Source organism: Heptranchias perlo, chromosome 14 (genome assembly GCF_035084215.1).
Source record: "Heptranchias perlo isolate sHepPer1 chromosome 14, sHepPer1.hap1, whole genome shotgun sequence".
Taxonomy (NCBI): domain Eukaryota; kingdom Metazoa; phylum Chordata; class Chondrichthyes; order Hexanchiformes; family Hexanchidae; genus Heptranchias; species Heptranchias perlo.
Genome location: NC_090338.1, coordinates 54,823,034 through 54,838,272, shown reverse-complemented (window position 1 = coordinate 54,838,272; position 15,239 = coordinate 54,823,034). Strand labels below are relative to the sequence as shown.

The window sequence follows — 15,239 nt, the reverse complement described above, 5'->3', positions numbered from 1 at the left end:
CACAGCAAAAATTCCATTTAAAATGGACTCCAGGGCTACCATTGTGGGCAGCACAGCAAAAAGGATAGAAAGTTATTGAACAGTAAATTTGACTAAATATAAAGCTGACAAGCAATGTAGCATTGATGCTTATGAATGACAACTGTACAAAACAAAGTAGCAGACAATACCCATTCGAGAAAAAAATTAAATCAACTCAAAATGAAAGATTCTGTATTAAAGCACCCCAACTAATTTTTGCAGCTGCTAAAAACACTAGCCAGAATACATAGGGACCTTAGACTATGGCACTGGTGGACTTCAATATGAAAGTAGAAAGTTCAGGTACAGGAATTTTGTTTTATATGAATAGTACAGCTGACCCTATCTGCAAGATAGACATGCTGGGCAAGCTGCTGAACACATCAGGCCATCTGTTGAAAAGGTAACTGATTCTAGATAGATCTAAATAATTAAAGCCATCAAGGGCTTAAGTGAAAAAACAAATTTATATTAAGACACAATTCCAATGGGAGAAATCAAACTGCCCAGATTAACCTGGTGGGTGCATTTGGCTACTACTGTGCATGTGCAAGATTTACACAAATGTAATTACTTTGAATTCACATCGGCAACTTTGAAGCAACTACACATGCAAATTTCATGTATCGTACCCAACCTAATTTAGATTTGTTGGTGGTGGTACATAGAAATTAGAAGCACCAGGCAATAAACAAGGAAATCTTGGCACTAATCAGCATTGCCTCCTTTGCTAGGTTGTGTCTGATCATACATTTGCTGTCAGAGGCAACCTTATAAAAAAATGGGCTCCGAAGTGTAGCATCGGGGGAAAAAGACCAATACCTACACTCCAATGGAACAAAAAAATATTTAAACCTTTTATTTAAAACTTGTTTAAAAATTAAAATTAGGGCATACAAATGTACTGGAAAACATTCCATGAATGTAAATCAACACAAGAACAAGCAGCATTTGGCTTTTGCTTGAAATGTCAGTGCATACAAACATGATTATTTAAAACCAAGATGACCGAAAGTGCAAGTTGCATCAGACTTGCAATACCATTAAACATCAGAAAAGATCAGAGTACATTGTCCATCTACCCCTGCATTCAGGAATGGGCACAACAGAATCTCGGATGTTTGAAAAAAAAAGTTGCACCCAAACACCAATATATGCTTATACCAAAAGACAGCAAGTGTTAGACACCTGGTTTTCAATGGCATTTGCATATCCAAGGCGATGAGAGACCACAAACATATGCGCGCAAAGATAAATTACAAAATATTCTGCGTCTTAAACTGTTGAGTATAATTGCTCTACAATCAATTGCTGCTTTTAACTGGGGCTCAAGACTCAATTGCAATTTCAATGCAAAATATGTTCATGAAATTAACTACACACTATCATCTGTCAGCGCAGTTAACACTAATGCTACAGGTACCATCTTGCATACTTCTTTATGATCTGGGTTCTTGCTATCTCGATGCAACTTTTGGTCAGTGCTGCACTGAATGTTTAGTGTATTGTTTTAACACTACATTGCTACAAGTGCAAGGACTATCACTTCTACCTGGAACTCTGCACTACATAAGTTCCCAAACATTTAACATTTTTTTAGTCCTTGACTTCCAAAAAAAACTTCTTGTATGGAAATGATTTCATACTAGTGTAACCTCAAATGTTCAAAACTCAACTGAAAAAGGGCACAGACATAGACCACCACAACTGGAAATTCTCCACAAAAAAGTTTGTTGCAAATGTGTACAATTTTTAATGTTTTGTTCTGCCTGAATCCATTGACATGTCCACATGCCTTCATTTTGGTTCAGAATTAGCAATTAGCTGCAGTCCAGTACAAAATTCACTAAATTGGGATCTCAAGCAATTAAGTAGTATCAGGATGACCATGAGATTTGGGGAAGGTGGAATCCAATCTCAATGCTGATCAGTAAAACAAAATTATGCAGGTGCTGGAAATATGAAATAAAGACAGAACATTCTAGAAACACACAGGTCAGGTAGTATCTGTAGCGTGAGAAAGATAGGGTTAATATCTCAGGTCGATGACCTTCCATCAGAACCCCTGTTTTTAATGCTGATGAGTTCTGTTTTCTAAAATGGCTAACGGAAGACTTTGTTTGCAGTCTCCATTTGTATGCTACATAATTCCTCAATTTCAAGGAGTGTTAATAATCTCTGGTGTCAGTCTCTCCCACTATTTAGTTGTTTTTGTGAAGGACTATTGTTTGCTCAACTAGGAGTTGCTATCTGATTAGTTTCTCGCAGCAACCACAAGGATCATTTTTACGAGCATGTGCTTCTCCCCTCCTTCCCAATTGTCACATTATTAGTGGTTTAAATTGTGATGGTTTTACTGCGTATGTAGCCATTTTGAAATTTGTTTAAAAAGTTTCCTTTTTGGTTTCTATGTATTAATCCATAGCCAACTGGGTGGCTATATGGCCTAGTCTCAGTTTTCACCAATGCACCCTTTAAACTAGTTGCTATGAAACAGTATCATCCCAGAGTAACTGGTCCTTCAAATTTTTACCACCCCACCTTTTTTCTGGATAGAGAGAACTTTGCATCTTCCCCTGGTGACATGGCCTATGTTGGAAGCTTGCTGTGGCGTTCATCATTTTGAATTACCAACAAAAGGCTTCCTTCAATACTAATCATTCTGCAAAATTAATTGTCTGACAAGCTCCAAGAAAGATTGTGTCAAGAACCTAATGACTAAGGATGTCTAGAATTTGGTTTGATACACTCATCTATGAATCAGACATAAACTAAAGCTGCATGCTGACAATGTTCTCCCAAAGAGGTGCTGGCAACATTGCTAGGTGCTACTGTGAAATCTGATTTCCCTACCTCTGCTCAAAATGTGGTTGCCACAGTAAATATGAAAGAACAAACTTTCCTTTTATATGGTATTTTTCACATCAGGACATCCCAAAGTGCTTCACAACCAACAAAGTACTTTTGAAGTGCAGTCACAGTTGTAATGTAAGTAAACATGACAGCCAATTTGCACACAGCAAGGTCTCACAAACAGCAAATGACCAGATAATCTGTTTTTGGTGATATTGGTTGAGGGATAAATATTGTCCAGGACACCAGGAGAACTCCCCTGCTCTTCAACAAAGACTGCCATGGGATTGTCTACGTTCATCTGACAAGGCAGACAGGGCCTCACAGTGTAACGCTTTATCCAAAAGATAGCATTTTCACGAATAAAACACTCCCTCAGTACTGTATTGAAGTATCAGATTTCAAGTTACTGGAGTGGGGCTTAAACCCACAATCTTCAAACTCAGAGGCAAAAGTGCTACCATTGAGACAAGGCTGGCACCTTTTATTTCAAATATACATTTAAAAAGTCTAGACAATGTTTATGAAGCATTTTTTTTAAAGCAAAGGAAAAGCATGCATTTTATTTTAAAGTTTCAGAATCAGAAAATTTGAGGTATTAGTGGCTTTGTTGAATACGAAATGAATCGCTTGCAGCATTCAAATATCTTCTATTCATGTTTGGTTTCATGTCCAACTGATGCCACAAATCAGATGTGGCATACATTTTAAGAATGTGGGGACTTCATATAAGCTAAGTTTAACATTCTAGGAAGCTGGCATATTTTAACCATAGTTAATAAGAGTGAAAATTACTATACAATTTAGAAACACACTAACAATGGAACCAAATTGGGAAAATAGGAAATCAACACAAATTGATGGAAGTACATACTATAAATTTGGTCAGTGTTTGATCCTGAAACAGTATGTTGAATATTAACTCTTCACTGTGTATCTGAGCTTAGAAAACAGAATACGATCCCCAGTTTGTTCTGGGTTCTGGAACCCAGCCAGGACACGGTAGAGGCATTACAATTGGCCGTAGCACCTTGGGTTAGGGAGGTAGGAGGAAAATATTAAAATCAGCCAGAGTTCCTGATAACTATGCAGTGACCTTTGCTGAAAATGAACTTGCGAGTGTCAAGGTAGGGCAAGATTGGGTTTGGCTGCAATGCTGCCTATGATCCAATTCCCTGCCAAGACAACATGAATAAGATCACTTTGGTAGGTACTGGAGGACGACTACCTGTATTTGCAGAATCTTATACCAGCAAGGAATCGAAAATGGAATGAATGGCAAGAGAGAAATGGGATGGATGGCAATAAAGAAAAAGTAGTTTTTAACCCCAGTTTTTTTTTGTCAGAATCGCATTTAAAAATCTAAACATTAAATCTCAATTTAAAATTAGCTGATAGCATATACAAACAAGATGCTGGGGCATACAAAAATTATTACCCCAAAAAGGAATGAACACATGAATCAAGGTATATCTTCAATAAATACTAAAAAAATCAAAATCCTGCATAGAAAATATTTTGCATCAATCTTCCAAATATTTTTAAACTGGTGTTATACTAAGATTACAAGAGAAAATATCACTTTCATGAAACCTGAACAAAATGTATGCAAAGCAATTATTTAGGTTTCCCCATTCTGTTATCTTTAGGAATGCTGTCATTTATCCAATATCAAAACAGCACCCAGAGATTAAAAATAGGGACATCAGATTGTAGAATAAATTTTATATTCAGGTCAAAAGACCTGTACCTGAAAGCAGCATTTTTATTGACAGCTATTTTATTTTTTCCCCACAGTCAAGCTATTTGCTTCCTAGAGGTTTTTAATGACAACAGATATGTAGTACAACAATGAATAGGGATCAGCTATAATTCTGTTGATAGGCACAACTCTAGACAAATATTATATCTAGTACTTCCCCTTTTATTTATTAGTCATTTTCGATGCTTCAGTGTCTGTTTCATCCAATTTGCAGACTGCATGCAGCATGAAGCTCATCATCATGCTACTGAAAAGCCTGAAAACATTGCACGTCACAAGCTTACGCCAGCCTGCCACCAATCTGCAAGTCTGCGCTCTTGCAGCACCAGCACAGCACTCCTTTCCAAAGAAGCTTTCAGTCAATGTGTTCGCACCGCGAGCTGGTCTCTGCACAAGTACTTCATTACCATCAACAAGTTAAGGACAGGACCACCAGCTGTGCAGCCAAAGGTTTGGACTTCAATTAAGCAATTGAACTGACGAGAGAAGGAAATGTTTGTTTTCATTCATTCTCGAGAAAAATTACTATAGTCCTAAGCCAGTGGAAATCAAAGCAAGGCAAGGGCAAAGCTTTGGGAGGAAACGTTACAGCTGGGATAGGTGAAGAATTGCTATGGCATTTTTCTTTTTGCCTCCAACTGGAATACTCGCCATTGTCTTGTGAAAGGAAATAGAAATCCTTTTGTGTCGTGTCTTTTCAAAAGCTGCCTCTTCCACTGGAACTTCTTTCCAGCTCACTGCTTGAGGAGTCTGAACAGAAGGATAGTTGAATGCAGTCTCCAATGTGCAGAAAAGAATGGGTAAGTGTTTTCTTTTCAAGTGGGATTTACAAAACCCTGATGGGAGGGGAGCACAAGGGTTACAGGAGATGGAGGGGGAAGGAGGAGGAGGAAATTACTTATTTTGTTGAAAACGAATAGAATGTTTCCCCCTCTTGAAAACAAAATCACATCTTACAATTCGATCATCGTTAGCTGCTCTAAACAGCTTTTGTGGGGGAGGGGGGAAGAAACACCTAAATCACCAGATATGATGGACTATTTAGGCTAGAAACCTAAATGAATTTTATTTGATTGCCACCTACAGGTTTGCATTCGAAGTGGCCATTGGGGGGGCCAACAACGGTGGCATTGTGTGTGATGAGCATGTTGTTGAAAATGCTGCCTGCCTCAGGCACAGCGTGTCCACAAAAATGCAGATGCGAGGAGTTGCTCTTTTACTGCGATTCCCAAGGTTTTCAAGGAGTACCCGATAACGTCTCCCACGGGCCTCTAGGCTTGTCGCTCAGGCACAATAGTTTTGTTCAACTGCAAAACGATCAGTTTGCAAGCCTCGGCCAACTTACGTGGCTCTATTTAGATCACAACCAGATTTCTGTTATTCAAGAGGATGCCTTCCAAGGACTATACAAACTCAAAGAATTAATCCTCAGCTACAATAGGATTGTGCGTCTGGCGAATACTACATTCAGCCAACTGATTAACTTGCAGAACCTGGACCTGTCATTTAATCAAATTACTTCTCTACAACCAGAGCAATTCCACAGCTTACGGAAACTTCAGACACTACATCTGCGTTCCAATTCGCTAAGGACCATCCCCATAAGGGTTTTCTGGGACTGCCGAAGCCTGGAGTTTTTGGATATAAGCAACAATCGTTTGCGAAGTCTGGCTCGTAATGGCTTTGCAGGATTAATCAAACTCAAGGAGCTTCACCTCGAGCACAACCAGCTGACAAAGATTAATTTTGCTCATTTCCCTCGGCTAATCAGTCTCCAAACACTATTTTTGCAGTGGAACAAAATTAGTATCCTGTTGTGTGGAATGGAATGGACCTGGGACACACTGGAAAAGCTCGATGTAACTGGAAATGAGGTCAGAACAATTGATCCTCTTGTTTTCCTTACAATGCCTAACCTAAAGATACTTCTGATGGATTCAAATAAGCTCACCACACTGGATACTCAGATTGTTAACTCATGGAAATCTCTAACTCACATCGGTCTTTCTGGCAACATGTGGGTTTGTAACAAAAGTATATGTGCCCTGGCCTCCTGGCTAAGCAATTTCCAAGGTCGATGGGAGAACTCAATGGTCTGTGCTAGCCCGGAGCACACACAAGGCGAGGACATCTTAGATGCTGTTCATGGATTTCAAATCTGCAGTAATCTTTCAGCAACCACCCCACAAATAACCACTGGCTATACAGATGCTACACAGCAGCTGGAAACTACTGAATATGTAACAAAATTAACATCTACAGACTCCAGTACAGAGGATACTGAAAATCCAACTATAGAAACAACCGCTGAAGACTTCCTTGAGCCCGATAATACTCTCTTTACTCACAGGATAATAACTGGAACAATGGCTTTATTGTTCTCTTTTTTCCTCATTATTCTCGTGGTGTACATTTCACGGAAATGCTGCCCCCCTACCCTGAGACGTATACGGCATTGCTCCATGATGCAACACCGACGGCAAATTCGCCACCAAGCCAGGCAGCCTATGGCAGATTTATCTACACAAGTACCCTATAATGAATATGAGCCCACCCATGAGGAAGGCGCACTGGTGATCATAAATGGTTACGGACAATGCAAATGTCAGCAGCTGCCTTATAAAGAATGTGAAGTATAAATTAGTGAGCTCATGTAACCAACATACAGTTTAAGAAATGGGAAATCTGTGAGTAAAATGCTTTCAACTTTTAACTACAGAACTGAACTTTAATATTTTTTATTTGCAGAATAAAGTTACCAAAATTCTGGCAGTGGCTCTCTTACTCTAAACTGTACCTGATGCTATGAATGAAATTCAGCCTGTATTTCTCAATCTGGATTTGCATTAGGCCATTCGAGTTAAATTTATTTTTGTAATAGCTATTTTATTTGTTGGAAGAAATTACTTGAATAATGGTTTCACAACAAATAGTTAAGACAAGCTCATTTTAAAAAAAAAGGAATTTCCTTAGCCACTTTAAGTGAGCTAGACAGTCTGTCACTAAAGATCAAACATCCGATCGTCTTATGTCCTTGGTATCAACCTCTTCACAAAAAAATTAATGACCAGACCTTTAGATAAGCCAGCTACTGTCTGTTATTAAATATTGGGCTCAGTTTGATGTCGTGCCCAAACTGTTTCATAAGGCAGAAATCAGAAGGATTTAACGGTGAGCTTATGTTTTTTTAAAAAGTCAAAATCGAAACAAGATTTCTGGGCTTTTTATTGACAGGGTAAGTGAAGTTTTTGCTGATTTAGCAAATCAGCACGCTTTACAATTAAGCAAAGCACCTTAAGACGATTAACAGATAGCTATGCTTTCATAAAATGTGTTTGTGAAATTCACTCAATTGTATAATAAATTTTGCTCTTCAACCTTGAATAAAAAGATAAATTTAAAAAGGTCAAATACCATGATCAAGGGATCATAAAATGTTACAACTAATCTGCACTTCATACTTTCAGTAGGAACACCTTGCAGTAAGTTGGTATTATTAAAAACATTGCCAAGTAAAACAAATTTAGCTGCAATTCTGGTCAATTGTCACAATACCCACATGGAATGCTGCATTAAGAAAATACATACAGCAATGCTCAATTTGCTAGATTCAAGGAATAAACTACTGCTGGGACTTCAACAAAATTACAGAAGGATACAGAAATGCAGTTGTGTCGTAGCTGACAAATTAACATGCTAAGCAATATAGAGGGCAATGAACCCACTGTCATTTTTAATTGATATCAATTTTATTTAAGTAAAGTGCCCTCCACCCAAGAAAGAGTGACAGCATGTGGGAAACACCTGGAATATGGGACGGGAGGAGATATTATAAGTCAGGAGTGTGCAGTAAAATGAAATAAGGTTGCAGGCTGTATGAGCCAATCCAGACCAAAAAAACATGACAATACAAAGAAATGTAGATGTAGCTGCTATCTGACCACTCTTCTCTCCTTCCCCTTCGTGCATGTTGTTGCCCACCAGCGTAGGCTCTCACATACTGTTACCTGCTGCAAATCCAGCACACAACTGCAGTCACTTTATGCCCCATTGATACAAGAGAGCAAACATGAGAAGGCAAATGGTGCAGAGGGGCAGGCAGGAAGCAAGGATCACTGGGAAACAGAAAAGAGTTGAAGTGTCCGTGGGGTAGGAAATGGAACACGCGTTAGAAGCAAGGCACACAAGTTATTAACTAGAGACTTCACAAATTCCATGTAACACTGATATAGTACCATGCTGCCCCCTTTGTTAAATGTGTTGAAAATAAAATTCTACAAAACTATGTAGTATATCCGAGATGATAATGGCCAAACTCATGACTTTTGTGTTAATATGTAATTTGCTTTGTTAAATAGCTTGTAAACGTGCTGTAAACTAGTATACTGGAGGAAGATAGTGACTACATCTGACTCATGTTTTTCACCTCAGATCTGGATTGAATTCCAACCCATGAAATTAAATTCTCTATGCCATGGGCAAGGTTCCCAATTGAAATCACTGCAGTTTTTAAAACTCAAGTTTGAATATCTGCATTAGATCAGCTGTAATCTGCATTCTCTCCTCCATAACAACAATTTGATTAAGAGCTAAGGCACACCAGACCCCAACGTTTGGGTTAGGTGAAGGCTTCCCTAGTTTGCCATGAATTCTCCCTTCTTTTCCCACTTCGAACTGCACGAAATTTCCATCAAATTTCTGCAGATGCAGAAGCAAGGATTCTGAAATCAAGACTCAAACGTAACCAACACAATGATTGATCAAAGTGCACAGCACACGAATGGATGCTTCACTGAGATAGGTCACATGTGGGAAATGAACAAGTCACTGGGCTCGTTCAGTCTGCTCTCCTTACATTGGTATTAATGCATGCTTGGAAGCATTACCCTGCTCATGTTACATCTGATCTTGGAGTACTCAATACTGATGAGTGCAATAAATAGAAAAACATTTCATTCACAGGACTCAACTTAACTGCATCAATGAACACAATAAGGCCTAATTTTGTGCAAGCTCAGCCATCAGCATCAATACTGAGAAATCACAGGCATGTAGCTGGCAGGTGAGGCTCTCCAACAGTGCAAACTTGAAAAATTACTTGACAAATCTTATTTTGTTTAATTTTCACTCATTCTTACCTTATATTGCAATTTTCTTAATGCATTAAATGTTAGTCTAAAAGCAACATAATCTCTATTAACCTCCAGAAAGCTTTTTAAAAATTGCTTTGTTGAGTTTTTACTTCACCTGTACTGTTTTCCCCTCCATTCTTGGAGGACAAAAATCTTTTTCCAGTTTACGCAGTTGACAGACCAGTTAATAACATCTAATGGAAGCCAAAGCCAATAGTTAATGCTATAGGTATGCTGATCATATTTTTTACTCTCAAGGTCCAAAATGCAACTGTGAAAACTGTACCTGTGAATAGTTAACACTGATTTCTGACCTGCAGAGTAATTTGTAGACAGCTGTCCTCTCAATCAAAACCTTCACTAGAACTTTCAAACTGTGGGTTCTCATTATTAGACACTAATTTAAAATCAAAGACCCCTCAAAGCTCACTGGCCAAATGGATCAGAAGGTATAATACGCTGACAAAACAAAAATCAAAAAGATTGTGGGGTCAATTGCTGGTCTGTGTTGTGGTAGCTGATCTCAACTGGGAAGTTGGTAGGGACACTGCAGATGGATTCAAGTGTCCTCAGGCTAGAATTGGGAAAGGAATAAAAATGGCTCAGGTTCCAGGCTGTATTGCTATCCAGTGACCTCTGCTGGGAGTTTGCATGTGGACGATGAATGAGAGGAGGCTGCAGTGTCCCATAACATCTGTCCAGGGATCACAAGAGGAACAGCATCAGTGGAACAATATCTAGCATGATCTACTATCTTCAGGACAGGAAGAGCAAAAGGAAACTGGATTTGGGAAGGGGAAAGAACAAACAATACAGACTCAAATCTCTTCATATGCAGTGAATTATGTTGTTAGGAGTGCTGTGGTATGTTGCTGTTATGTAGGCAAAAACAGAAATAATTTCACACACACCAAGATCCCTCAAACAGCATTGAGAAGAACAACCCATTAATCTATTTTTGGTGGTACAACACTGAACTCCAAACTTTGAATAATGCTATGGGAACTTTAATGTCTAGCTGCACCACAAGAACAGACACATGGGGTCTCAGCTTAATATATCATCCAAAAAGATAGTTTCTCCAACAAAGCAGCACTCCATCAGTAAGTATTACACGGTCAGGTTAGCAGCTCAGATTCCTGGTGTGAAGCTTCAGATTTCCAGAATTCTGGGGCAAATCAACACATGTGGTTTTAATTTTTAATACCCAGATTTTCTTTCACGTTTTTCCCCTTTAGGAAAGTAATGGATATCTATCTGTGAAAGCCAAAAATCAGTTTCAAAAGGCAGAAATAGAATTAAGAGCATCCACCATTTCTTTAGACTTTGAATAGTTCCATCAGCTCAGGAACATTCAGATCTTGATGCTGGCTTTCTGAAAAGACTGGTCTATAAAAACACAGGGGAGGTGCCTACAGTTTAAATACAACAGGCAGAGACCACTGCTTGCATTAATTGTTAACCATATCATCCTAAAACTTCCCAACTAATGCCCCATTAACACCACAGCATTGAGGCAATCCTGTCGTGCAAATGACCCAACGCTCTCACGATCAGAGGCAGCAAAATTATCTTCGGGAGGGTTTTTCTGGGCGCCAGTGGCAAAGCTGACTGGCTTCTGCCTGCAGCAACTGTGTCAGGTCCACTATCTTGCTTCTTGCCAAGGGTGGTCTGAATTTTCAGCCCAACCATACAGGCCAGTATATTTGTGTCACCGTTGACCTGTAAGGAACTGCACCTGACTAGAATGATAAAGCTGCACAATTGCCAAGTTGTTACTGAATCTGCCCTGCAGTACATACAATGCTATTTGGCAATGGGAGCTCAATTATAGAACTGCTTCCATGGGAAATGGTTCTATAATACAAAAGCAGCAAATACTAGGTTTGTGTTTAAAGATGGCAATGTTCTGAAATTCTCTTCTCTTCCCCACCCCAAAAACAAAAAACTGATTGAGATGAGATTGTTTGCCACAAAAATCCTACCCAGCAATCTGCAATGAAATTATTTCTTGGTACAGCATTTATAGTTTGTTTAACTTTAGTATACCATTAAGTTCTGTTGAAAAACCTACAAAACACAAACTTTATTAAAATCTTACATTTGTACACATTTGTCAGCATTTCCATTATAAATTCCTATCTTCACATTTATAATGGGAACTGCCCATGTAAACTTGTTACACTAATTACAGCCTCCTGCCACTGGTGGTACTGTAGTTTAGCAAACAAGCATTTAGAATTTGAAAACATTAGCTAAACTCACTACAAAATATGGCAATGACTGGTGGTTGTTCCTTTCTATAATTCAGTATAAGGGAACATTTTTATAGATATCCTGTCAAGTTAAAGAACATAGAAAGTTGCGGGTTATGGATTGAAGTTTAATGGGCCAAAGTACACTTAAAAAAGTTTTTAAAAAGCCTTTTGCTAGGCCTACAAAAAAAAATGAATTTATACCAAAATGTTGCATGCAGTGCCTTCGCTTTTGAACTATAGATTGAAACAAATGAACAGTGCAGTATTTGTTACCGACCTGGAAACAAATGGCTTTGCAGTATAAATGAATTTAGTTATAGAATCATGCAGCACAAACAGCCCAACGTGCCCGTGCTTTGAAAGAGCTAACCAATTAATCCCATTCACGTGCTCTTTCCCCATAGCCCTACAAATGGTTTCCTTTTCAAATATATATTCAATTCCCCTTTGAAAGTTATTTTTGAATCTGCTTCAATCACCCATTCAGGCAGTGCATGCAGATAATACCACACTGTTTTAAAAAAACTTCACCCCTGGTTCTTTTGCCAATCTTAAATCTGTGGTTCTCCCTTTCTACTCTAAACCCCTCTTAAATTTACCCTTAACCTTCTGAGAACAATCCCAGCTTTTCTAATCTCTCCACATAACCTAGGCCCCTCATCCCTGGCATTACAGGAACATGCCAATAGATAATTTAGTTGCAACATTTAAGTAAACTGGACAGTTCTGAAAAAACTATCCCAATCTCAAGTACAGTAAAGGGTTCACTAAATATTCCATCAGCAACAAATGGTGAAATTCATACTGGCACAAGTTTTTTTTAAAAAAAAAGAATCATGGCCCAATCACAAAATGGACTAAAAATGATTGTTCAGGTAATAAAACTAAATTTCCTCATATCAGATGGTTACTATTGTATGAAGCTCATAGAACTTTGACCATTTCCAAATATTAAATATGTACACTGCAAACTGTTCTTGGAAAGGGAGTGTCCTACAGGATGGATACACAATAATTATACTCCTTTGTTTAGAAGCTCAGCTAAAAACAGATGTAGAAGTAGAAAGCTACTCAAAAAGACGACATAGTTTTGTATAGATAAGATCTGTGACCCAATTATAATGCATCAATACTCAAGATTGATCCTTGACTCTAGACCCACAAAAATAATTTACTGTACTACTCATGTAAAATTCACTTTCATGTGCAAAGATACTCTTAGAATCCTAATCAGTTATGTATTCATAAGAGTTATCAATTGACTTTGGAATAGAAAATTAAAGTTAAATAATGGCCAATGTGTGAAATTGGGATTTTGCAATAAGTATAATAGCGAATTATTACACTGGTGATAATTTACAATTGATTTACAATTTGTTTAACTTGCAGTGCTATCAAGAGTAAAAAAAATCATGCTACAAAAAAACCTGACCGATATGTCTACCACTGACAAAAACTCCATAATCACCATAATGCATGTCTTAGTTTTATCTTCAGTATAAAACTGATCAACTCTGACTGCAGTTTGATTTTAATGTTACTGGAACACAATGTCAAGGTACAATGTGAACATCTGTAAATTAGTTTGACAAAAGTAACTACATTTAGCATCCTAAAAGACTAGCATTTTCAGCAGCTGACATTTAAAAAAAAGTTATTTTAAAGCAGAATATTTCCTGAACTAAGTGTTTTGAGTCGTCAGATCTGAAATGCATTCGACAAAATTTTTGTTATGTCACCACTGTTGAAAATACTGTGAACTAATTTTACTTTAGATACTGTTGTTAGGGATGGTCTTTAAAAATTTATCTGTGAGCGCCACCTAGATGAAAAGATGGGTAGTGCAGGTACACAGTAAGTGCAAAGTTTAGCTATTAACATGCTTATTTTATTAAATGACAATTAACTTCAGATTTATAGATCAAATTGGATTACAAAATCAATAACTGAACCAGTAATCTTTGTCCTTTGTAAAATCCTGTATCCACAATTAAGACTTGATTGCCCCATTGTTCTTTTCAATGCACCAGTGCCTGAGCTTGCACTCCTCCATGCTAGGGAAAAAAAGCCCTACAATCCCAAATTAGAAGAATTTCAGATAATTTGACAACTAGTGGTCAAACCCACTACCTTGGTCAATCTTCACATAACCAGAATCCCCAAACTTGTGTTAAATAAAAAGGAGGGGGAATGGCATGTAAATACCAAGTCATTTTTTCCTGAAGGAGACTTAATGAAAATCAAACCAGGGTCTTCATTTTTTTTGAGCAACTAGAAACCTACCCCATGACACGAAGGAAAGGCACCATCCTGTTTTGAAAATGATGAATCAATGATATAATGCAATAGGCATCTTATAAAAATACCTAATTTTAAATCAAGCTAGGAAGAGGGGGCAAAAAATACTAACATACATACACAATATATGAACTGCTTCACGTCAGCACGACAATGCCAGTCTAAATGCAGCCCAAGTTAAAATCTATCACTCAGGTAGTTAAGCAGACTGCGGACACGTTTTTAAAAAAATCATAGCTTTAATTAAGTTAGAAACCTTTGTTGCAGCAGCTACTTATCAGCATTCAGTGAAACTACAAGTCATTGCTAAGGCCATATTTAGAATTGTATGGGCAGTTTTGGATATCATGCCATCAAAAGTACATTAACTTATTAGGCACAATTCAGGAAAGAGTGACCAGCAGTTCTGGAACTTGGAGCCCTAGGCTGATGGAAGCTGTGGAGCTGATCCTTTTTTTTTTAAACAGGAAAAAAAAAGGGAAAACACGACCCAAATCTTTAAAAAGGTAAATGGCATGGATATACATGCAGGCACTATCAAACCACAGGTTTGTAGGCACTGTCAACCATGGGTTTCAAAGAGAGATGGTGTTTATATAAAAAAAAACTGGTTTGGAGCAAGATTGGATAACTATAAAATGAAAGGCAGAAGGACGGAGTTAGATATTAGAAGTGTGGGCATGATAAGTAATACACCGTTTTGCTTGATTATCTTTGGCAATCTGAGTACACAGAACTTTCCCTCAAGGCATTTCATAATCTGAGGAAGATGCAGGCACAATGGGTTGAATGGCATTTTCTCATTCCATGCTTTATCATCAAAGAACCATACAGCATAGAAGGAGGCCATCATGCCTGTGCCAGCTCTATCAAATCTCCTCTTAACCTAGTGAATCTCCTCTGCACCCTCTCCAA

At 38.1% G+C, this 15,239-nt stretch overlaps 2 protein-coding genes across 4 annotated transcripts in view; one reads left to right on the top strand and one right to left on the bottom strand.

The window, feature by feature from the left end:
- ctnna1 (catenin (cadherin-associated protein), alpha 1) overlaps positions 1-15,239 on the bottom strand; it is a 146,710-nt gene that overhangs the window by 50,949 nt on the left and 80,522 nt on the right. The window lies entirely within an intron of this gene.
- Positions 4,985-7,405, top strand: lrrtm2 (leucine rich repeat transmembrane neuronal 2). Its single transcript, XM_067995862.1, has 2 exons — positions 4,985-5,436; positions 5,723-7,405. Exons 1-2 carry the CDS (start codon positions 5,433-5,435, stop codon positions 7,273-7,275), a joined length of 1,557 nt encoding a protein of 518 aa, XP_067851963.1. The 5' UTR covers positions 4,985-5,432; the 3' UTR covers positions 7,276-7,405.